This window comes from Scomber scombrus, chromosome 15 (assembly GCF_963691925.1).
Source record: "Scomber scombrus chromosome 15, fScoSco1.1, whole genome shotgun sequence".
Taxonomy (NCBI): Eukaryota; Metazoa; Chordata; class Actinopteri; order Scombriformes; family Scombridae; genus Scomber; species Scomber scombrus.
This window is the reverse complement of record NC_084984.1, coordinates 29,404,650-29,431,056: the sequence shown is the minus strand read 5'-3', so window position 1 is coordinate 29,431,056 and position 26,407 is coordinate 29,404,650. Positions and strand designations below refer to the sequence as shown.

The window sequence follows — 26,407 nt, the reverse complement described above, 5'->3', positions numbered from 1 at the left end:
TTAGAGCCATCGGTTTTCATGCTACATCATAAAAAGAAATCTTCATAACAACTATCTTATTCATTGTTCATTTAACAAAAAGCCATGGCAATAGCTTGATATTTTCATTTAATTTTTATGTATTTTTGGCTACTTTAGGAGAAGTCATCAAATTTCAGGGTAAAATACATTTGGGGTATTTTAACAGCTGTCAATTGTCCAAATGGGTCAAATTTGACCTGAATAGTATGTAAGGGTTAAACTGTGAGTATGAGTGATGTCCTTACTCTGCGAGCAAATTTAGAACTCCCTCAAACCGTTCGTACACACAAATCCTCCCACGGTCTTAAAATGATATAGTCAATATTTATTCAGTTTAAATAGTATTTTAGAACCATGTTATTTAATAATGATTGGGCCTAAAACAACATTTAAAAGTGTGAAATTGCTAATAATACACAATTTACTTAATCATTATAAAACTAATGACTAAAATGTTATAATTCATAAACTATCATCATGAATGTAATGGAATTATGGATATGTTACATATATAATAATTATATATCTGGGCTATCAAAGTTAACACCAATTCATTTTAACTGCATTTAAAAAAAAACGTGATTTATGCATGTATGTTTGGTTGTTCATTGTCCCGGCCTGTAGTTTGGAAATAAGGAAGCGATGCAGCAGTAATATTTTGGATAACAAGCAGAAATTAATAAAGAAAAGAGTCTTATGAACAGCAAATTCAGGTTCAAAGCCCTGTAAGATGTTCTAGCCACAAGACCAAAGTTATTTGCATTATGGATTAAGTCGAGTCTCAAATACCAGTCGTTGGCCAAAGAGACCTCTTCCTGCTCGTCAAAGGCAGACCATACTCACACACACCACTCCCATGTCAATTGTGAGTTAACGCATGACAATCATGCAATTAATCGTTATCAAATATTTTAATCGATTGACAGCCCTAATATATATATTATTAATATATGACATGAATAATATATAAACTTGTTATGTTTTAACTTAGTTCAGCCATGCAGGTTTATTCAGCTACGCTACTTTGCTAACTTGCAGCAACTGATCTACAAGCCATAAAAGTAACCTGTTAAGTTTCATTAATGGCTTGTAGATCAGTTGTTTTGGGTGTTGGGGAGTAAATGACACTCAAGGCTGTTTTTGATTGTTTTTGCAAAGTGAAGTACATACATGATAACATCAGCTTGCACATCGTTAAAACGACAATTAAAGATATTATCATCATAGACGATATGTAGGTCACCCCTAGTGGTCAGAACAAAATAAGCCAGTGCGCACGTATCATGAATCCGACACTAATTTTGTGTGCAAATTAAAAACATTTCTACACACATATTTGTTAATATGGCATCACTCAATACATTTTCATTCAAAGCTTTGATTGTCCAAGGGTTGACCTATACAGACATATCCCCAACACTTGTTTAACCTGCGCGATTGCGATGGTCTGAATGGCGTATTTTCTTATCAATATTGCACTGAAAACACACTTAGTCTCAGCTGTGTTTTTCAGTTGTCCGTGTCACATGTGTCTGATGGAGCAGTTCGCTTCTATCGTAATCAACACTGCTGTCTTCACAGTCGATGTAATGGCTTCACTTGCACTGTGTAAGTCTAAATTACTCAGTTTTATGTGTGCAACTACACACATTCTGTATTGTGCTCTGGGTGCTTCCAAAAAAGTAGTAGATCTATTTGCCACCCACATGTATTCTCTTAAGTGAAGAAGGGTTTGGTAGGCATAAATGTAAGGAAGGGTTGATGTGTAAACATCGATGTTTTTGACTTTGTAAATGGGTGTATATGGATTATGTATATAAAAATATCTAGGCATGAATGCAGTTATACTGCTGCCTCTACAATTAAAAACCAATTGTCCTGCTGTAAAGCAGGAAATGAATAACCTTCTTATGTGTGTCTCAGGTCTCAGGAAAATGTCTGGTCAGATCCCAGTGACTGTGTGTCGAAAACAAGGCAGGTCTTCACAAACTCTCACAACTTCTCTGTGGATATTCGGATGCCCGGTGTTGTACCGAGTGGGGTGAGTACCTCGAAATCCATATCCTCTGACTTCAATATATATATATATATATAAAATATGTGTATATACACACATACATATACATATATATATGCTCTGTAAAAACTGAACTGTACCAGCAGTCTGGACTTCACCATGTTCTTAAAAACAGGAAGCACATCAACATTTAACTCTTCCTCCACCTTCGTCCTGCACTCACATACACCGCCATCTTTGCCTGTCCTAACACAAAGTTTAAAAGTTGGCATTTGTCTTTCTGTTTGCGAGTGTATTTAAAACGATCTGCTTCGTAAAAACTTCTCCACACTTGGTAAAAATGTTCTCTAACAGTCTGAACAGAGGTGTGAGCCGTGAGCACTCATATAAACAGTGAAACAGCGTCTCCCTGTGGCAGCAGAAGGTTCAGCTCTCCTCTACAGCAGCATTAATCACAGAAATAAAAGAGTTCACTGCTACAATACCATGGAGGTTCCTCCACTGCAAGTCCCCATGTATTTTTGTTAGAGGAGGTTTATATAAAGACCTTGAGTCCATGAGAGTTCTTACAGGTGTTTTAAAGTTGTCTTCAGGTTGCAGCACATGATTGTGGTCCTGTACAGGGAATAATTATGCTGTGCCTGTTTCACACAGTAAGTCAGATAAATCTTTGTTGTTAATATACTGGATGTAGCACCCCCATATTTCCTGAAATATTTCTTGTTTATCTTTTAGAGTATATGTAATTTTTTCCAATGGTAAACATAAGGACACTTCTTTGAACCATTGCGTAATACTTGGTTTGCCAATCTCTTTCCACGTTAGAGCAATCACTCTCTTTGCTTGTAGTATTCACATATTTATGAAGATTTTTTCAAAGCGATTTATGTTATGTCTTATAGGATATAAGCCCAGTAGGAAAATGTGGGTTCCATCACTAGTCTAATTGATAAAATCTCCTGTATTATTACTCTAACCTCTTCCCAAAATTCCTTTATTTTTGGACATGACCATATACAGTGGAACAATGTGCCCTTATCTTCTCCACATCTATTACAGAGGTCAGGAATCGGCATATTAAATTTGTTACGTTTTTCTGGTCTAATGTACACTCTCATTAGCCAATTAAATTGCAGCATTTTTAGACGTGTGTTACCCGTCTGTGTTTGGGCTAACTTACACGCTTCACTCCATTGTTCCATTGTCAATTCCTCCTGTAAGTCAGATCTCCATGCATTAAGCTTAGCAGCAGAGGAATCAGATGATGTCACCAGCAATTTATACAATTCAGATATCATACCTCCAACAGAGGGGTTTTTAGTTAGGATTTTCCCTAATGTGGACAACGGGGGAATTTGTGTAAAATCATTTTGATAAGACCTGATAAAACTCCTAAGCTGCAAGTATTTGAAAAAATGTTTTCGGGGGATATTAAATTTAGAGATTAGTTGTTCAAAACTTAAAAGTCTTCCATCCCCCCCGAAGGCATCTTTCACCAGTCCCAACCCCAAGTCTGCCCATACTTTAAATCCACCGTCCGCTCTACCTGGAGCAAAATAATTGTTGCCCCAAACTGGGCTAAGAATGTAGAGGGGAGATTTTTCTTTCAAATATCGTCGAGTGACATGCAATATATAATTCATGTTTTTAACTATAGGATTAAGCGTAATCTTTTTGAGTTTATTATATTTATCAGAGTGGATATACGTGGGAAGTGGAAGCCTGAGGGAGAGTGACTCAATACTTCTCCATGTGGGGGGCTTTTCTGCAGCATAATAGAACATTATAATTCTTAATTGGGCTGCCCAATAATACCAAACCATATTAGGGCATTGCAGCCCTCCTGCGTCAAAGGGCAGGTATAAAAGGGATAAGCAAAGTTTGGGACGCTTGTTATTCTATAAAAATTGGTTAAATAGTTTTTTTATTTTAAATAAAAAGTCTGATGGAGGTGGCAAGGGGATGTTCTGAAACAAATACAGAACCTTAGGAAGAACGTTCATTTTTAGTATATTTATTCTACCAATCAGTGAGATTTGGAGACCTCGACCATCTCTCCACTGATTTGGATATGTCAGTCATAATTGGACTATAATTATAATTCACCACATCTTCCAGTTTCAGAACAATTTGAATTCCTAGATAAGTAAAAAGATCAACATTTCTAAAATGGCAGGTGTATTTAGGTGGATTCACCCTTTCTTCTGAGTTCAAAAGCATTATGGAGGATTTTGATTTATTAATTTTATAACCAGAAATATAGCCACATTTTACAATTAGATCTAAAATGGCTGGAATAGATTTTCCCAGATTTTTAAGAAAGAGGATCACATTGTCAGCATAAAGAGCTATTCGATGGTCGAGCACTCCAATTTCTATACCCGTGATCATAGCGTGGTCTCTTATAGCAGTAGCTAGTGGTTCAATTGCAATTATAAATAAAAGGGGGGATAGGGGGCAACTTGTCTACCAATTTCTATTGGTTTTGAGATAACATTATTGGTAATTATTTCTGCATACGGATTATTATATAGGAGCTTGACCCAGTTACAGAATCCCTCTCCCAAACCAAAGCGACCAAGAAGCTCAAGCAAATAGGGCCATTCTACCCTATCGAAAGCCTTCTCGGCATCTAATGCCAAGAAAGCTGTATCTGATGCCCCCCTTTGCTCGTGCAAAATATTTAAAACTCGTCTAACATTATGGAATCCCTGACGCCCAACCATGAACCTGTTTTGATCTTCCTTCATAATATCTGGCAAAAGGCACTCCAGTCTCTTTGCTAGAATTAAGTATCTTTAAATCTGAATTTAAAAGGCTAATAGGCCACATGTTTTCGCACTTATCATTCTATTTTCCGGGTTTGGGAAGTAGTGTGATTAGTGCACCTCTTAGAGTGGGTGGGAGTATCCCCTTTTGAGCAGATTCAGAAAACATTTCCAAAAGGGGTGCCTTTAATTTGGATGCAAACGTTTTATAAATATCAATAGGCAGACCATCTGGCCCTGCAGCCTTTCCAGATTTCATACTCATTATTGCTTCTGAGATTTCTTCCAGAGTCAGGTTAGCCCCCAGTCTCAAGGTTTCCTCTTCTTCTATTTTGGGAATATTTATATTGTTAAGAAAGGAGAAAAAGTTTGGGTCTAGTTTGCCTGGGTTTAATTCAGAACTGTATAACCTTTCATAATAGACCTTTTAAAAGAGTCATTTATTGCAGCAGGGTCAGAGATCGTTTCCCTTCTATCATTTTTTAATACAGTAATTGATCTTTCTAATTAGAATTGTTTTATATGCCAAGCCAGAATTTTACCTGATTTCTCCCCTTGATCAAAAACTGATTGTTTAAGTTTCAATAAGTTAGCTGTAGCTTTTGAATCTGAGATTTCATTGTATTGAGCTCTTAATAGCAGCAAACTTTGGTGTAGCTTGGGACAGGGACTCTTAAAGTACATATCCTCAGTGGCTTTAATTTTCGATTCCAGTAGTTTCAGCTTTTTTTGGCCTTCTTAGACTTTGAGCTTGTGAAGCTGATTATTTGACGTCTGATGAAGGCTTTGAATGCTTCCCATCTAATACACGGGAATGTTTCAGAAGTATTGAACTCAAAGTAATCAATAATTCGTTTGTCAAGGTACACCATTAGGTCTTTGTCCTTTTAGCAGTTTGCTGAAATTTCCATTTGGGGGGATCTCGTACCAGCCCTGGATCCATATAGACCAGACTGGCTGGGGCATGGTCTGAGATAAGAATGCTGCCATAATCGCAACCTTTGACTTTATAAGATAGACTTGCTGAGATTAAAAAGTAGTCTATTCGTGAATATGATTTGTGTGTGCTTGAAAAACAGGAATATGTTGATACCCCAGGGTTCCTGTCTTTCCATATATTCTTAAGATTTAATTCCTTAACAAACTGAAGAATGGTTTCCCTACTCTAGCTGTGTGATTTGTCCAATTTGATGATTTATCTATACTAGGGTTGAGAGTACAATTGAAGTCTCCAGCTAAAATATAGTGGCCACTAAGTGATGACAGCGTGCAGAATAATTTATTAAAAAAACATGGTTCATCCTTAGTTAGTTAGTTGGAGCATAAACACAAATAAAAACTATGCTAACCTGTTCAAACTGAGCTTTGACCTTCAGTAAGCAGCCTTTAATAACTTCCTTTACAGTAAAAGAAGCAGGCGGGAAACTCCTGGAGAACACAACCTCGACTCCTCCACTACAGCTGGACTTATGGCTCAGGATGACCTCCCCATTACATCCCCTCCTCCAGTCACTCTCATTATCTGTGGTGCTGTGTGTCTCCTGAACCATCATTACATCGATGTTCTTTAGCTCCATCAGTTTAAAGAGAGCAGCTATTTTACCATCATCTCTAGCTCCATTTACATTCAAAGTGCCTAGGTTAAATTTACACATGGAGAGAGAGAGGCAACAGGAAAACACAAGAAAAGAACATAACGGTAAAAAAGAGTAACACAAATTATTTTCCCTAAACATACTTATTAAGTTTAGTTGTTTTTTATCTTGTGTACCAGTCTATGGACTTCCTGTTCATTGATAAAATCATCCCCAGGGCCTAGTTGATTTGACAAAAAGTTGCAGATCAGGAAAAAATCGTTTCCAATTTCACTATTCTGTGACCCTCTTAGAAACTTTGTAATTTCAGCAGGAGAATAGTGACTCTGTTGGTCTTCCTGTGTTAATGACAAGTCACGTTCTGACTCTACTGATGATTTCCCTGCTTTAGGTCCTTTTTGTACTTTGTATGACTGTGCATTGCCCTGAACAGGTTCTTGATGTTTTCTCTTTTGTGATACTTTCAGTAAATCATCATCAGACATGTTCTCATCTTCAATAGAAATCCTCATTCTCTGATGAATAATCACTTTCACTGGTATCATTTACAGCAGCTGGTTTTTCTGAGCTGTTCAAACAGTTCTTCTCAGACACACCCTGCCTTTCCTGCTCACCCTGTCGCTGATCACTGCTTTCAGCCCCTTCATCCCCAGAGCGAGCAGGGGAGGCACCACTGGCGGGATCCCACCCGAGAACGGCAACGCCCGACCCGGCAGCGCTAGCAGACTCAATCGGCCCCCTGCCGGCCCCCCCAGCAGTAGCAACTTTACAGCCCAAAAACACCATCTTAATGGGGGACACAAGCTGTCCATACAGAGACAGCTCATTAGCCAGGGTTTCATTTTTAATAAACAGGGGAGCGTTGGAGATCGTTACCTTCTTAGCTGGACTAACCAGTGGGAGAACAGGCACAAAGGTATCGTGGATGGCTACACCTGCCTCGGCCACATCACTGACTTTAGTTGTACTATCCAGAAAGATAACGATAGCTCCAATTATGCTGGAGGCAGACTTCACACTCCCGCATCCCACCACCTCTCTCACCACTAAGCTTGCCTCCTCCACGGAGCAGTTTACTGCCGGCACCAGTTTGGCAGCATGCCGGCGTGTCAGCTTCTCAAACTCCGCACCACCCTCCACCGCGGGCATACTGCCCCACCAAGCCGGTTACCGTCCACCAAACCAGAACTACACCCCTACTACAGTTAATAAAACAGAAAGAAAAGGAAAAGCTCTCTTAGGTTGATGACAGATGGAGGAAAAAGTCCAATTTAACTTGTTCACTGTTTAATAACTTTCTGAAGAGATCTCAACGCTGGCCACACGTCAAAATCCTCAAAAATGTCAAAAACAGGCTGAATGCAAAACTTGAAGTGACGTGCTTACTTTCAAGGCCTTTTCTCTGTATGTTTGCTGACGAAAAATACAAGATTACAAAAACTTAGAGTTAGCGCGCAAACTAAGATAAAGAATAACTAGAAGGTTGCATGACGCCAATCTGATGGTAAAAAAGGGGAGTGAAGTTTCTCCAATAAGTTCTGACGTCCGAAGGACACACCAGTATCAGTGTAATATTACTTTTATGTAGTTCTGTCACTTTGGGTTACTTCGTGGAAGATTAATGGATCGTTGTCCAAGAGAGAGACCATGCCAGTCTCTATATCAAACCTGGTCCAATTTACTCATCTCAGGGTCAAAGGTGACTCTGACCAGATGATGTTCTGAGCCGTACTGTTGCTGTGTCGGCTACAATAGACTACATTCTTTAGTCATAACCTTAGCTGACATTTACAGCACTTGCATGGCTTTATAACTTCTCTGCCTAAGGCAGGATATCACAGCTAAGCTAATCGTAGTGTAGTTCTTATAGCCATTCACTGCTTGCACTGTTTTGAATAGTAATTAGATGTTAGAATTGAAAAGGTTTTAAGTTAGCTATGTAAGTTGAAATATCAATATCTCTGCCACAGGAACATCTGTGTCTGTCCACAGTCTTGTCATTGGTGGCAGTATGTCAGTGATCACTGGACTTACGGGGAACGGCTGACGAATTTTAGAATGAGAATAAGTACCTTTTATGAACCTATGTGATATCCTTAAGCTTAGTCTGAGTTGCGGCATCCAAAACTCATTGAAATGCTTGTTGCAGTCTGTCAGTGGAGGCTGGGTACCAACCTGAGGATAAGATCCCTTTCCCAAGGTGTCAGAACATCAACAGCCTGTAGGATTATTCTAAAAGTTGTCACAGACATTAATGTAATAATGGAAAAAACCTTTACATAAAGATGCAGTCTTATGCAGACTTCAGATGCATTATGCAAATCTTTCGGGATAAATTGAAGTTCCCACAAGTTGCTGGAGCAATTGTTGGAACCCATATTAGCATCCAAGCTCCAAGTGACAGCCAATCAGATATATTATAATAGTAAGAGTTCCTATTAAATTATATTACAAGGCATGGTGGACCACAGAATGTTGTTCTCTGATATTAACATTTGGTGGTCTGGCAAGGTCCATGACACCAGAGTGTTTGGATCATCCTCATTGTACCACAGAGGCCAGTAAGGCACTCTTTTCACAGTATAGACAGAGCCATTTGAGGGTGTGGATGTCCCACTCCTCATGGTAGGTGATGCTGCTTTTTCACCATCTCCTTTGGCTAATGAGGCCCATTCCTGAGGGCAGAGGAATCATTGAGGCACAGACTCAATTAGTCAGTTAGTCAAGCACTGATGACTGTAGAAAGGGACTTTGGTAGGTAAGGGCAGGTGGAGGTGCCTGCTGAAGAGAAAACGATACCCATGTTACATTTGTAAGCACAGTCATCTCAGCCTGTTGTATTCTTCATCATTTCTGTGAGCTGCATGAAGAACACTTTGATGAGAAAGACGCTGTCCATGAAGGGGACAACAAGGATGCAGATGATGATGATGATGATATGGTGGCCATGACATAAGAAATGCATTGTGTGCATATTTTGCCACACAAGTTACAATTGGTTAATCTTTCCGTTGCTGTTCTGTTGTCTGAGTCTCACTGGGACCACACATATTAAAAATGCATACACTCATGAATTGTGTTATGATGAAAGAAAAAGTATTACAAACTTTTAAGAAATATTTATAATAACATGTTTTTGACATGGCAAGTACAACTTGGAAAAAGGTTTATTTTACTTAAAAAATACAGTGGTGGGCAAAGTTGTAGTACTGAGCACTTGGAACAATAATAATAATGATACGAACGAAAAATTTGCATAGCCGTCTTTCACAAAATTTAGGAATCTATGACATTTGTAACAGTGGATTTCAGAGTTTGGCATATAAGATAGCATGCACTTACCCCTGGACTGGACATCTCTGTGCTAGCATCTTCGGATGTTGGAAGTGCTCATGAACTTGAAGAATCTTGAGGGCTGGACTGAAGTAATTCTGTGGGGCTAGCTTGGGGTTTTGTTTTGATAATTTTCTCATACCAGACAAATTGATTTTTTTCATCATGGACTTCAGCAGAAGTCCAAGTCAGTCCTCTCCCAGCCATGTTACACCTGTAGTTCTGTTTAGCTAGGCTACATTGCAACAAATGCTCTTGCAGGTAGCCCACGATCCTCTGCATTGTGGTTCACTTCCTGTAATTGGGTAGGATTATGTTTCACGGCAATCAAGGGTTTGCTTGGAAACGGTGCAAGACCACCTATAGCAAGTGGTCTTAGAGCGGTTGTTTTGGTCTGTGCCCGACTGTGAGTGCTGCGTTGTAACTGCCTAAAAGACCTGCACCAGTGGTTGAACTGTACCAGGGTTAGATTAAAATGGACTAAATGTTAGCTTATGAAAGCACCCTTAATGATGGCAATGTTGTCCTTTCACTGTATTACTATTATTTTGTAATTAACATAATTGTATTCTTTAATGTTTTAGTCGGACACTTACCTGTGCATGGCATTTCCTGTGCCAACTAGTCGTGATGCATTTGTTGGTGAGTAAATATCTTATAAATATAGTTGATGACAAACATACAGCTTGTAGCCCTATTCTAAAACAAAAATCACAAGTTTCAATTGATTCAAACAATATGCAAGCTACGTGTTTTCAGTTATAGCAGAATGGCAAAGATAGAAAACATTGCATTCAAACAATTTTCTGCTGGGACCTGAAGCAATCTTTATTTTTAAAGAAAATGCACATTTCTTGTTAGAAATGGCACTGAAAACAAAGTTTAAAAATATTGCACTGAAAATGAAAGGAATGCCAGCCTTTTGTTTGTTTTCACAGACATGAACTCGAAAGTCACGTGCAGTGTACTCAGGCCAATAGAAAAAAATAGGCCAAAGAACTAGGCATCTTACAATTATGGAGGTATTACACATCAAAATGTATAATAGGTTTTGATGTGTAATAGCTTTTGTACTCAAAGTAATTCAGGAAATACTACATAATATTTTAACCAGGGTGTTTTTCCTCCTCAGTGGACTTCATGCCTCATGCCAGTATGGATACAGTCCATCACATGCTGCTTTTTGGCTGCCAGACTCCATTCTCTACCAGCACCTACTGGTAATATTCAACTCTAGGTCACTACTCTGTGTTTTTATAAGTGTATTTTTTTTGGTTCAAGTTTTGATGGTTATACCACTGGGACATTTTTGCCATAATCCAATCCGATCAAGAAATGTTATGCTGGGTCCACAAGAAAAGAATGTGTGTATTTTAATTCAAAATAGGCAGTGTGCTGTTCATCATATGACCCTACACAGCCAGGGCATGCAATCACAGCTATTATTTAAGATTTTATTTCCAGTACTGGCTTTTATTTGAGAATCTACAGATGATTGAACCACAAGGGTCAGCTTGGGTGTAAAGACTGGTGTAGCTAAGGAGCGGAGTTAAAAAATATTTCATCATTAATAATTATAGCGCCACCCCCACTAGAGTACTAGTCTAGGGGTAAAACTGCAATGTCCCAGAGGGGCAGTTGGGCTTTTTATTTTTAATCATTTCCAAAATTTGTTTGAATATGGAACAGCGGTGACTATGACAAATGGTATATATATATATATTTTATTTTTTAAATTTTTTTTATTTTTTAACCTTTGTCACAGTCCTTTTTTTTATGAAAGTGCCATAAGGTTTTCTCCCCAGCAAACACTAAATTGTTGTTGGAGGGGACAGGCCGTTTGTTGCTCTGTGACTACCTCTGTAATTCACAGACTTTCCCCATCTGATTGTGTTGTGTCTTTCTTTAGGGACTGCGGCAGTGTACAAGGCACTTGTGAGGATGAAGCCTCCATTATGTATGCTTGGGCTCAGAATGCACCACCTACTAAATTACCCAAAGGTAAGTCTCTTAAGGGTTGGATCACAATTACTAACAATCATAATTATTCACTGACTTCCAATGGTATTACAGCCTTGTTTTCTCTTTTAATTATTTTGTGGCATTTACAGCACAGAAGTACTCACTTTTGTGTATAATCCACAGACTTTAGCATCAACATCACAAAGACTGTTTTTTCTTCTTCTTTGGGTCTTAATGGCAGTTGGCAAACCACCTAAAAGGTGCATAACCGACATCTACTGGACTGCAGTGTGGAACAGCAGTAGTCAGAAAATAAAACCCAAAATGTATTTCTCCCTATTATTCCTCTTACTCTAAAGTACCGTAAAAACCGGTAAACAAGTCGCACTGGTTTATAACACAGTCTATTTTGGGGTGTCTCATGCGAGAAAAAATGCTTTCCTTTTAAAGACTGGTTTATTTGAATGCACCAGTAGCTATTCATTTATAAACACATACATTTATAGTAACTCCAAAAGTTTTTCAATCTACACAATCAAAACACACATATTACACCTGAAACAGTGTGTCAGGTTAATGGTTAATGGTCCTGTAATGATTTGCGTAACTGAACTGGACTGGTATATTAACTCAGACTGGGTTTGGATTAGTCTATGACTTTCAGATAAAGCTTTTAAAAGAACACAGTAACTTTACATAATTGATACAATGTGCAGCTGTATGCTCCCAAAAACTCTTCATCAGAGCTCTCGCTGTGCACAAAGACTGCACCCAAGTCGCTATAAGGCTCACAAAGCACACTGTCCTCAGACTCTGTGTCAGTCTATGATTCAAACAAAATCTCATTCACTCTTCCATCCAGTGGAAAAACAAAAAAATAAGTTAATCTTTTAGGCTTCAGATCTGTGCTGGTCTGTAAATACCGAAACATCACAGCAACTAGTGTCTGGAAATAATTCTGAACAACACACTGAATCGTCTGTGAACCCTTGTGGTTTTCTTTTTTACTTCCCCATACAACAAACCGCAGTAACGGGTCGATTTTCATTAGCTGCAGACACAGCTGGAGTATGCAGCACGCAGCACGTGCTTGCCACTGCTGTTTACAGGATTTTATAGTTCATAAATGTGGATGCTCACATCTTTATCTTTATCTTTATAGTTATAGTTTTATTTTATTTATTTATTTATGAATGATGCACTGACTGGTATGCACTTTTAAATTTTGTTGTACAGGTGACAATGACAATAAAGATCTATATATTATTGTTATAGATATTGCTTTTGGCCTAATTGACTAAGATCTTAAATGAAAGGTACTAAATTGCACGTGTAGTCAAACAGATTACATGTTTGGTTATCGTGCGTTTTGCGGGTGATCTACTAAGAATAACAGCAGTATTTAAATGAGGGTTTTGCGTGTCTTAATCAATCAATCAATCAATCTTTATTTGTATAGCGCCAAATCGGGAAAATAATCTCAAGGCACTTTACACATAGAGCAGGTTCTAAACCGTACTCTTCAGGTTTTAATTTTCAAGAGTCCCAACATTCCCACATGAGCAGCACTTAGCGACAATGGCAAGAAAAAACTCCCTTTTAACAGGAAGAAACCTCAGAACCAGAACCAGGCTCAAAGTGGGCGGCCATCTGCCTCGACCGGTTGGGGTAGAGAGGAGAGAGAGCAAGAATAGGAGAGAGAAGCACATTGAAAATAAACATTGAAGCTAGAAGGTCCGGGACTGGAATCTGTCTTCCGGACGTCTACAGGCCCAGATTACCTGTGAGACGAGAAAGCACAGACAACTCCGGGGAAGAAGTTTAGGTTATTGAATGTATTAATAGTACATGAATGTTAGTGGATATAGATGGATGGATAGAGAGAGAGAGGAGGAGAGAAGAGCTCAGTGCATCTTGGGAGTGGGAGTCCCCCGGCAGTCTAAGCCTATAGCAGCATAAACTAGGAGCTGGTCCAGGACAAGCCTGGCCGGCCCTAACTATAAGCTTTATCAAAAAGGAAAGTTTTAAGCCTACTCTTAAAAGTAGAGAGGGTGTCTGCCCCCCGGACCCAATCTGGGAGATGGTTCCATAGGAGAGGAGCCTGATAACTGAAGGCTCTGCCTCCCATTCTACTTTTAGAGATACTAGGTACCACAAGTAGGCCTGCATGCTGGGAGCGCAGTGTTCTAGTTGGTACATAAGGTACTATAAGCTCTTTAAGATATGATGGAGAGTTTGGACGAGCAGAAAGCCTGTGAGCCCAAAATTAAATCTGATCCCTTGGAACTAGAGGTTTTAGTGGAAGAGGTTCACAAACATAGTGAGTTACAGCAAAAAAATATTTCCAGAAAATAACACTATATGGGACAGTATTTGTGACAAAGTCAATGTTGTTAATAAAACCAAATAGAATATTACCGTGAGGTCTTTCCTTGCAGATTCCCCAAATTAATATTGTGTTTTTCGCCATTTAGTTCTGATACAATTCCATCTTTATTCATCATACCTGTTGCAATCTATCAGTACACGTTTGACAGTTTCCGGTTTATTACATTATATACATAATCCAGTAGGGTGCTTGCGTATTCTATAGGGAGTTTGATTTAAACCTGTACATCCTATTTGCAAATGGGTAATATTTTTCTTGCCACATATTCCGCCAACACCAACATGTTTTTTAATACTGTACAGATGCCTTCCATGTCAATACAGTACCATTATTTCTGCCAAGTTTTGCGCTAATAATCCTTTGTCTTGTTTTAACCTCTGCTTTACTTAATGATATTTGTATGTAATTGTTTAGTCATATGTCTACTGTATCATTTCCTTCCACCCCTACCTGAACAGAAACTCAAAAGAAGGAGACATCCAATCCCCTATAAAGTAGCCTGCGTAGCACATGAAAGATTTCATACACAATATCCTGCCTATTTGATGCCTTTCCAGACATAATGGTTGAAAGCGCTGATAGGCTATCAGCCAGTTTACAGGCTATCAACCAGCTTACAGGCTGCTTTTTAGTAGAAAGTAGTTTCACCGAAAATTCACGAGACAGAGTAAGATTGTATATTGTCAAGGCGAGGCTGCTGTGGCTCAGGAGGTAGAGCGGTCGTCCTCCAATTGGAAGATTGGCGGTTCGATTCCCGGCTCCTCCAGTCCACATGTCAATGCGCCTTGGGCAAGACACTTAACCCCAAATTGCTCCCGTTGTTGCGCCAACGGTGTATGAATTCTCCCTTATAAGTCGCTTTGGATAAAAGCGTCTGCTAAATGACTAAATGTAAATGTCAAGTACACATTGTCTTTCCTTTCTCATTAATTTAGATTGCCATGTGGGTTAATGTCTTTCTCTAACCTCTGGTTTCTCTCTATTTTCTCATCAGATGTTGGCTTTAAAGTTGGAAGAAATTCAGGAATATCCTACTTTGTGCTGCAGATCCATTATGGAGATGTCAGTGCTTTCAGAGGTAAGTCCTAGTTGAAGTTAAAGTACTGAAAACAACTACTAGATGGATTCCCATGTAATTTGGTACAGATATAAGTGATGCCCAGCCGATGAAACTAAATTTATTTGGTACCTTGACTTTTGATCTAGTTGCGCCAGTAGGTCAAAATCTTCACTTATGATGTGAAATACATGTCTCAACAGATACCTTTACAGATGTTTGTGGTTCTCAGATTATCAGTCTGTATGACTTTGGTAATCTCTTTGTTTGCAAGAGCACCATCATAATGTTTTCATTTTTGACTTTGAGTGAACTGTCTCAACACATATGGGATGTATACCATAAAATTTTGCACACACATTCATTCCCTGCCAAGGAATAATTGTAATCCCTTTGGTGATCCATTGACTTTTCATCTACACCTCCATCAGGTTTTCAAATACTCTGGTTTATGATAATATACCTACAAAACGTATGACTCTCTCAATAGCCTCACCTGTGCTTTGTGTTTAGTGCTAATTAACATATGTAAGCATTGTTAACATATTCAAAATGGTAAAATTGTACGTTGTCTTTGTGAGCATATTAGCTTGCTGAGGTCAGGGCACTGTGCCTAGGGCAGCCTTAAAAAGCTGCTAGTATGGCTTACTGCTGTATACTCTGTACATACACTTTATTGCCAAAAGTATTCACTCACCCATCCAAATAATTGAAATCATGTGTTCCAATCACTTCCATGGCCACAGGTGTATAAAATCAAGCACCAAGGCAACATTTGTGAAAGAATAGGTCGCTCAGTTTATTCCAGCGTGGTACTTTGACCACGTAAAATGACTGAGTGGGGTCAGCGGATGCTAAGGCACATAGTGCGCGCCAAGGTCGCCAACTTTCTGCAGAGTCAATCGCTACAGACCTCCAAACTTCATGTGGCCTTCAGATTAGCTCAAGAACAGTGCGTAGAGAGCTTCATGGAATGGGTTTCCATGGCCAAGCAGCTGCATCCAAGCCATAAATCACCAAGTGCAATGCAAAGCGTCGGATGCAGTGGTGTTAAGAACGCAGCCACTGGACTCACACATTAGCACATTAGCGCCAGACGATAAGTTAGGCTAAACAGAGGATGCTGCCGTTTTCATATGGACACAGAGGTAAAGTAATGCCATGTAGATTGACAGGCTATGACAGGTTATTATTGCCGTGCCCACTAATGTCAACAGCTGAGAAATTATACTCTGTTGCACACTGAAAACAATTTGTTCCTGAGTTGATGCTTAAAGATGACATGGCATTCAAACATACAAACACATTTGGTTTATAATAATGATAACGAATCCCAATTTCTTTTAATCTGGATTCCTTTTTTAAAATTAACTAGATATAAGGAGCTCACCACTAGTAAAATCGCCGCAAATCTCCTTAGGCTAAAGCAGTCTTATTATGACCAAGGAGATAAGGCCATGCTTCTTGCATGGAGAATTTAAAAAATGCTATCTGACAGAGCTATAAATTCAATTCAACTAGAAAATGGAAACCATACAGTGGATCCAGTTGAAATAAACTCTTCCTTTAGAACATTTTATGAGTCCATTTATCAATCAGAATACCCAGATGATACACAGTTACAGTCTGAATTCCTAGACAAACTTGACATCCCAACTATGACAGACCAAGATAAGATTGAACTGGACACATGTTTAACGGTCGATGAACTGTCAGAAGCTGTGCGGAGCATGAGAAGTGGAAAGACCCCTGGTCCGGATGGGATCCCTATAGAAATTTATAAATTGTACCCAGATAAATAGCTCCCCCCTCTACTAGAAATGTTTGAAGAGGCATATGAGTCAGGAACCCTGCCCCCATCCCTACGTTCTGCGCTAATCACCCTGGTCCCAAAGCCTGGCAAACCACCTACAGAAAGGGGATCCTATCGCCCTCTGTCCCTAATGTGTTCCGACACAAAAATACTCTGCAAGGCCTTAGCAAGGAAATTACAGATGCATGTTCCATCCCTGATCCCTAATGATCAGAATGGTTTTGTTCTAGGACACCAAGCATTCTATAATATATGCAGAGTATTGATTATATTATATGAAAAATGTGATGCTAAAGATAACGCAATCCTGTCGTTGGATGCCTAAAAGGCCTTCGACAGGAGCACGCGACAAGGCTGCCCCCTGTTTCCTCTCTTATTAGGGCCCGAGCACTAAAAGTGCGAGGCCCTATTGTATCTGTACAGATTCTTCTTATTAGGGCCCGAGCACTAAAAGTGCGAGGACCTATTGTATCTGTACAGATTATTATTATACTTTTTCTACGAGTTCGACGGCCTTTTTCCCCCCTTAAAGGTTCCCCAAAACTCACCAAATTCTGCACGTAAGCCAGGCTTGGTGAAAAATTTTATATTTTAAGGATTGCGGAAATGGGCGTGGCAAAATGGCTCAATAGCACCCCCTAGAAAATTTTAAAAATAGAGCCCCTCGACTCAGATTGACGTAGACAAACGAAATTCGGTACACATATGTATCGTGTAAAGACGCACAAAAAAGTCTAGGGTACCCATGACGTCACTCCAACAGGAAGTCGGCCATTTTGAAAAATATGTGCGATTTCCACGCCTCGTACTTTAACGAACTTGTCCTAGGGATTTAATCCGACCAACTTCAAATTTGCACAGAATCATCTTGAGACATTGGAGATGAAAAGTTATCAAAAACTTTCTGATTAGGGATTCGGTTTGGGCGTGGCGGTGCCGACAATTTCCTTCGCCATTCGATCCTTCGCCAAAAAGCAGGAAATCCTTATAGCTACTACAGACATCGTCCGATCTACACCAAATTGATCACGCATGTGGATGGTCCCGCCCTGTAAACGTCTATTCATCAATACTGTGTCATATACACAGCGCCACCTACTGGACACAGGAAGTCAGCCTCATATGACAAACATTACCCGATTCATATGAAATGTATAGGATGTGTTCTCCACATCACATACTACAACATGACATATAATTGGTGGGTGATCTCTAGCGCCACATAGTGGACACAGGCAGGAAATCCTTATAACTCCTACAGACATCGTCCGATCTACACCAAATTCATCACGCATGTAGAGGGTCCCGCCCTGAACACGTCTATGCATCAATACTGTGTCATATACACAGCGCCACCTACTGGACACAGGAAGTCAGCCTCATATGACAAACATTATCCAATTTATATGAAATTTACAGGATGTCTTCTCCACTTCACATACAACAACATGACATATAATTGGCGGGTGCTCTCTAGCGCCACATAGTGGACACAGGCAGTGATATTTCACCACATCATGCAACGTCAAATAAAAGTCTGCGTAAGAAGACTTCTCCGATTGCGCCACAGGGGCCCGTTCATCGATGCTTGCAGCTTTAATTTTTGTTTGCTATTGAGCCATTCGCTTTGGCTATCCGGCAGCATCCAGGAATCCTAGGTTTGAAAATAGAAGAAACGGAGCATATAATCTTGCTCTTTGCAGATGATATTATTATTTATTCATCCAATCTGACATCATCTATACCATCACTTGTTAGTGTAATAGAATCCTTTGAAAAATTCTCTGGATATAAGGGTCAACAATTCCAAATCCACCATTATGTTTTTGAATAAGAATGAGAGACAAAATCTGCAGATTACCACACCTTTCTCAGCTTCGCAAGAGGGTTTTATATACTTAGGAGTCAAAATTGCTCCGGAAATTGAAAATATTTTCTCCCTCAATTATAATCCTTTAATGCAGTCCTAACTGAATCTCTGAATAGATGGATGCCTATGCCCATCTCCATGTTAAGCCGCATTAATGTTCTTAAAATGTCAATTCTCCCCAAATGTATTTATTTATTTCAATCCATTCCTCTCCCACTTTCACAATCCTTTTTTTTCCAACTCAGAAAACTGTTCTCAAACTTCATATTGAGCAAGACTACAACTTTCCTTGTTGTATCTTCCCTATGATGGAGGGAGGCTTCAAGTTCCTAATCTACAATGGTATTATTGGGCAGCACAGCTGTGCACAGCAATGTGTTATTTCTCCACTTCTGATCCTCCAGCATGGTTCACTATTGAACGCACTACAACATCAGGTCTACATCTTCAGTCGTATCGGTATTCTGCTCATGTAAAAAAAAATATAAGAAACAGAAGAAAAAAACCTATTTGTTAAAAACACCCTCTCTGTTTGGCATGAGACACACATTGCCTATACAGGGGATGCGCCCACACTCTCTGTTTTCCCTGATATGGGGTAATGATAACTTTGTACCTGGTACAGCTGATGGTGGATTCAGACAATGGGCTAGCAAAAATTTGAGAAAAATAAATTACCTATATATATAGAGGGGAAACTAATGACCTTTGATCAACTGGTCTGTAAATAGAAACCACTTGTTTAAATATTTTCAGTTAAGGAGCTTCATAAAATCACAGACCCACTCCTTGGATGAGTCCCCCATGTCAGCTATAGAGAGGATTACTGTAAATAATAAGGATGCTCGAGGCCAGTTGTCAGTACTGTATGGTATATTGCAGTCCAAATCAAAGGACAATTGCTACTAAAAAATCAATGCTCGGAGAGATGATCTAAAAGTAGATATTACAGAGAATGAGTGGAAAAATGCTTGTTTAAAAACACAAACACAGACTATCAACACAGCACTAAAACTGATACAATACAAGTGGCTATTCAGAACCTATGTGACACGTGTAATACTCCATCAGTACAACTGTACTAAATGCGGTGATAATGTTGGTTACTAATCTGCATGTGGGAATGCCAACAAATCCTGGTTATATTTGAAAGATGTAATCAATATGATTTCACGTATGGCTAATATGGAGATCCCTCTTGAGGCAAAGCTTTGCTTACTAGGTATCTATCCTGATCACTTTGTACTGAACCGCAAAACAGCACCCAGGATTGAATTGTCCCTGTTTCAGGCTAGGAGAGTGATTGCGCTGAAGGGGAAAAGTATGGACGGCCCTACACCTGCTATGTGATTACGGGAAATGGCGTCATGCTTGGCTATGGAAAAATTAACCTACGTGGCCGGAGGGAAACTAAATAAGTTCAGGGAAATATGGGACACCTCTTAAGGAATTCCTGGAAAGTGATCAGACAGAAATTAATGAATAATTATTATTATAAACTATATGAATGAAAATTGATTAATGGAGTGACAACATCTATGGAAACTAACATGCCTCTTATCAATGTATATGACCAATAATGATTTGATTTTTTTTCATGTAGGTTTCATTTTCTTTTTCTTTTGTCTTTTGTAATTTTTCTTTTTCCCAGAATGTATATGTTGTTGAGGATGGGGGGTGAAATGTTGTTGTACTCGTTAATGTAATTTTTTTATGCCAAAAACAATATGTAACAATTATGGATATTATAAAATATTATAATCTATAAACACTCGTATCAGGGGCACCACCGGAAAGTTTCCGGAAATTACGGGATTGATTGGACACAATTAATACCGTATAACAATTTAATAAACCTTGGATAAAGTCAATCAATTACTGAATCAGTCAAATATCTGAAGTTATAAATTCTCCAGCGTCAGGGACCATCTTGATAATCACTCCAAATTAATACACAAACACGACCGACTATGATTATATGGGTTTTATTAACTAACAGTGATAAACAATCAATAAAAGCAAATTGTGAATAATGGACAAAACAAAAGGAATAAAGAAACGATATATGGTATAAGTTCTAATGAATGAAAGATGATGATGAATGGTGGAATCAAACGGAGGTTTTAGGTCCTATGTTAATGATATTAAAAGGGGATTAAAGGTAAAGAATACTTTAAATTTAATTCAGTTTAACTCTTAACCTAACACCAGCCCGATTTAAAATGAGAGATGGTTTAGTCAGCCTACTTTTCAAAAGATGACCCGTCAGCTTTTCCGTGGTTCGGGATTTTGGCGGAGTTCAGCGGGATGCAGTCTCGTTGGGCTCCGGGTTGTCTCGAACTTCGTCAGGCTGCGGGACCGGTCAGCTGGCCTGAGCGGCTGCTCGTTCCGGATGGTCTCTGGAGGCCCTGTCTCTCTCTCTGGGATCCAGGTGGCTCGGTGCTTTTGGTGGTGCAGAGTGCAACTGATTTGACTTAATTCGTTGCTCAATAAAGCTTCAAAAGTCGGAGCTGGCCAAGCGTCTAACTCTCAAAGTCCAACAGAACGAAACTTATCAAAAATCAAAATAAGAAATATTAATTGTCTTTGGTTGACTTTAGCAAAAGGGCATCAAAAAGGAAGAGAGTTGAGCTTCGACTTGCAGATACAAACTTGCAGATTTTTAAAAACTCTAGTTCGTGACTGAGTTTTTGAACTATGCCGCGTAAAAATTACAAAAATAAAGGAACAAACGAAGGAATAAAAGTAAAAGAGTTAAAGAGTGAAGTAAAGAGACGAAGTAAAAGTGGAGGGAAATAAAAAGTTAAGAGACCAGAAATTGCGTCTCTGGCGTTTTTTGTGTGAAGGGGCTTCGTCTCGTGTTCAGGGTTGGCCCTACCCTAAACCAATCAAATTGCTCCTTCTCCTAAAATTAATTACTTTAAGAAAGGAATAAGTAATTAACGGATTAATCAATTATTTAGTTGGTTGACACAATCAATTCAACACCATCGTTCACATTTGAGTATTTCATCCTGTATAGCGTATCATTCATTTTAATACAGACACAAACACAGAATATTCGGTGACATACTTGAGTTATATCAGTATTACTTGTGGATCAGATAAAAACCAACAGGAGTAAACAATGAACCAACTTGTTGAAAGAATGTAAAAAGGCTGTTAAGGTCTTTTCGGCAAATAAAGTAATGACATTATCAATGTTTATCTCATTTGCTCATGTACTTCTTGTAGTATACATTCATACATCTTTACTTTATTTCTTTCATATTTGGTGAGTTAATGCATCTTGATCTTAACAGCATGGCCGTAGCTACCATTGAGGACACCGAGGTCATGTCCTCGGTATTTTTTTCTTGAAGTTTTGTTTCATTGTGAGGTGAAAATAGCCGACGAGACAATTATCCTTGCATCAACGGACCGTCACGTGACACGTACTTGAAGATTCCGCTGCCATGTCAAAACGAAAGTATCCGGCTATAGCCAGCGGTGGAGTGAAGCCTTGAAATCGCCAGAAATATGTTGTCTACATTTGTGAATTGGACTTGACCCGATTTTGCAAACTGTTCATTCATTGGATGAGCCCTTTTCTCCCAGCAGGCCTTGCTCCATTCCACATTTTAAGAACAAACAAAGAAAATAATATATTGCAGTTATAATTTTTAAATATACAACCATGGAAGTTGTAGAATACTGAAATAGGAGTTGATTTAAGTTGCACAATTGGAAATGATAAGAAAGAACTGGACCACAAGAATGACCATGACTGAGAAATGCACAGCAAGAAAGCAGTATAAATCCATCATGGATAAACAGAACAGTCACATCAATTGTGGTTTTATTTTTGACCTCGGTATTTGAAAAATCCTGGCTACGGCCTTGCTTAACAGTAGGTGTTTTGACATTGGTAATATATGAAGGTCTGTTCCTTGAGACTTTATTCAATCAATCAATCAATCAATCAATCAATCAATCAATCAATCTTTATTTGTATAGCGCCACATCACAACAAAGTTATCTCAAGGCACTTTACACATAGAACAGGTTCTAAACCGTACTCTTCAGGTTTTAATTTTAAAGAGACCCAACATTCCCACATGAGCAAGCACTTAGCGACAATGGCTTTATTATGGTAACATCATGATCAACCTGAGAATAGTTTCAAACACGCTTTTAATCGGAGTCAGAAAAAACTTTTGTTGTTTGGAATGGCAGACAAAAAGAAAATTCTAAGTTATTTGGGACTTCTGCCATTCGTCAAAAAAGCAGGGGTTGAGGTGAGAGTTCAGTCAATAGTGAATAAGTTGTAAATTCTACTATATTGTTATTCTGAGACGACAGTAAGTGGGGTCTTCTTTGATGTCTTGGTTATTTCACAACCCCAGTATCAGTATTTTATGGGGGTGTGAAGTTTTATTCCTCTGAGTTGGGTCTGCAGACGCTTACCAGATGTTGATTCAGTCCTGTGGTCAGAAAGTCCCTTTGTTCTGCTGTGAACCAACAGATAGGGGTCTTACTCTGAAAAACAGACCCCCATGTCCGGCTACAAATACATATATATATATTTTTTAAATATTGTGGAAAAATTGTGGCAATTGGTCTTTGTGTAACTTGTAATAATGTATATGTCTGTTATGTTTAGGGTGTTGTGTAAAGATGTTGTATGTAAATCAATGTGGAGGTGACAGACATAAATGTGCATGATTGAGAAAAAGTAAGGATGTAATTAAATGTGGGTGTACATGTTATTAACATTTTTAGTGTGTAGATGATGATGGCATTAGTGTGGTGGCTTTGAAAGCTGTTAGTTGGAGTGTGATCTAAAAACATAATAATAAAATAAAAGGGTTTTTTGACATGAAGTTGTATGACATCCTCACCATCAGTGTCGTGCATCAGCAGTGGCTTTTCCCCCACTGCGTCCTGTGAGCAGAGTTTTGGCCCGCTTTTGGTGTTGAAGAAAGTAGTTCCGTTTAGTTTCTGGGGTCACAAAGATAAAGCGTTTTGCTTCAAAAAACAATATGCGTTCAAAAGAGTAATACATTTGCTTCACAAAATCATTGTCCGTAAAAGAGCCCCACAATCCCCTGGCACTATTTCCCTCCCTTCGTATCAATGCGCACTGCCGTCTGTTGACAGCTGCGCACCTTTCAATCAGCTGTTTCACGGTGTTTACATGCTCGGATACGCGAGAGAGCTAACGTGAGAACTAGAGAGAGGTAAATATATTATTAGACAAGAAAATATATAAAAAATGGTGCGGATTTGCGATTATGCAGACAGAAGCTGGTAGGCTGGCCTCCTCATCAATTGAGAGATCTCGAATCTGTGGCATGACAAGTTCCCATTCGTGGCAGCAGTAGCTCTCCGCCTCTGTCGGCCTTATTTGACACTTTGAACAAGTGCACCACCATTTATTGCTCACTCTGTCTCTCATCACTACAGCTGCAGGTCCATTCTAACTCCATCTGACGAAGCTCGGTATCTGTATATTCGGGTTCATAAAGGTATCCCTTTGGCTCTGTGGTAAAAGGAATGTCTTCATCACTCGTTTCATAGTCAGACATATTTACGTTTACCATCCGAACATGTAAGGAAAGGTGCGTAGCTGTCAACAGGCGGCAGCGGGCAGTGATACGAAGGGAGGGAAAATAGTGCCAGGTGATTGTGAGGTCTGACTATTTTACGGACAACGATTTTGTGATGCAAATGTATTACTCTTTTGAACGCATATTGTTTTTTGAAGCAAAACGCTTTATCTTTGTGAACCCAGAAACTAGCCAGAACTACTTTCTTCAACACCAAAAGCGGGCCAGAACTCTGCTCACAGGACACAGTGGGGGAAAAGCCACTGCTGGTGTACGACACTGATGGTGAGGATGTCATACAACTTCTTGTCAAAAAACCCGAACTATCCCTTTAATAAAATGGAACTAGAAACAGAAAACTGAGGCACCTGTTCCTTATCAGGTATCCTTAATCAATACAAGTTTTCTCCACGAGATGGCACACTAAGACGACAAATGATTGGAACATGTCTGTTAAAGTTACAGCAGCTTCCTGCTTCATGGCGAATGAGCAGACTTTGGTGTGGCGTCATCGTAAGGGTGTTTGATGCAGACTTTAGCTTTTAATAACTTATCACAAAGGGCTTAAGATGACACAGAGTAAATTTGGAGACAGAAGACTTAAAAATGTAGGAGCCTGGAAATGGCCAAAAATGTACCCGTTTTTACAAGATGGACGACTTCCTGTTAGAGTTAGGGTATGCCTCCAAGAGGCTTTTTTGTGCGTCTGGACGTAATACATACGCCTCCTGAATTTCAATGCAATTTGGAAAAGACTAGAGCATGTGGAGTCAAGTTATAAGGCTTTGAAATTTGATAGCGAGACATCGGAATCTGCCACGTCGTCAAGGCAACACTTTTTTTTTTTTTTTTTAAGATTTAGCAGTAGACAGACAGGAAACATGGGCGAGAGAGAGGGGGGGTGTGACACTTAACCCCTAATTGCTCCCGTTGCTGTGCCAACGGTTTATAAATGCGAGTGAATGGTTAGCTTCCTCCTGATGAGCAGGTTGGCACCCTGCGTTGTAGCTGCCTGCCATCAGTGTATGAATGTGTGTGAATGGGGTGAATGAGTTGTAGTGTAAAGCGCTTTGAGTGGTCGAAAAGACTAGAAAGGCGCTATATAAGTACAGTCCACAGTACAGTCCATGGATCTGATTAACCTGCTACCCGGGCTACAGGGCGTCAAAGTGTAAAACATGTAACTTCCTGTTGCCAGTAAGTGGCGCTATGACTGGATCTGTTCAGGGCGATACTCTTATTAAGCACAAAAAGTTAGGACTTCCTAGGATCATGTATGTTGGATTAGAAAAATGAAGTGGCCATCACTTCATTTTTCATGGTGAAGGATCGAAATTCACTGCCTGGCCACAACCCCCTGGGAATGACGAAAAGTCACCATTTTTTATAACTTCATTTCCAAGGTCTGTAGATGATACTGACTGAATTTGACGCGCGTGCATAGTCTCATGCGTTTTTCGGAGATGTTGCGACCGCCAAAAATGCGATTTAAAATGGAGAATAATAATAAGAATCCCTTCGAAAACAATAGGGCCTCCCTTCGAAAACAATAGGGCCTTCGCGCCAGTCAGCGCTCGGGCATTAATGACCTCAGTTTTGTCCTGATTTAATTGAAGGAAATGTTGGTTCATCCAATTTTTTACTTGCACTAAACAGTGACACACTGATTCTATTGGACTGTAGTCATCTGGGGACAGTGCTAGATATATCTGCGTGTCATCTGCATAACTATGATAGTCAACATTAGAATTGTGCAGAATTTGACCAAAAGGCAGCTTATATAAGCTGAACCGAAGGGGTCCAAGAATTGACCCCTGAGGAACTCCACACGTCATAGCCACTCAATCAGACTCATAACTTCCAATGGTCGCAAAACAACTCCGCTCCTCCAAGTAGGGACCTGAACCATTTTAGGAATGTTCTGCTGAGTCCTGCCCAAGTTTCCAAACTGCTCAACAGTATACTGTGATCCACAGTGTCAAATGCAGCACTGA

General features: G+C 39.4%; 1 protein-coding gene across 3 annotated transcripts in view; it reads left to right on the top strand.

Annotated features, from left to right (window-relative positions):
• pam (peptidylglycine alpha-amidating monooxygenase) overlaps nt 1-26,407 on the top strand; it is a 124,089-nt gene that overhangs the window by 11,880 nt on the left and 85,802 nt on the right. For all 3 annotated transcript variants that reach the window (XM_062434062.1, XM_062434061.1, XM_062434060.1), the window contains exons 4-8: nt 1,945-2,062; nt 10,319-10,376; nt 10,867-10,954; nt 11,644-11,735; nt 15,080-15,163. In XM_062434062.1, coding sequence (XP_062290046.1) covers nt 1,945-2,062; nt 10,319-10,376; nt 10,867-10,954; nt 11,644-11,735; nt 15,080-15,163 — 440 coding nt within the window. The remainder of the gene's footprint in view (nt 1-1,944; nt 2,063-10,318; nt 10,377-10,866; nt 10,955-11,643; nt 11,736-15,079; nt 15,164-26,407) is intronic.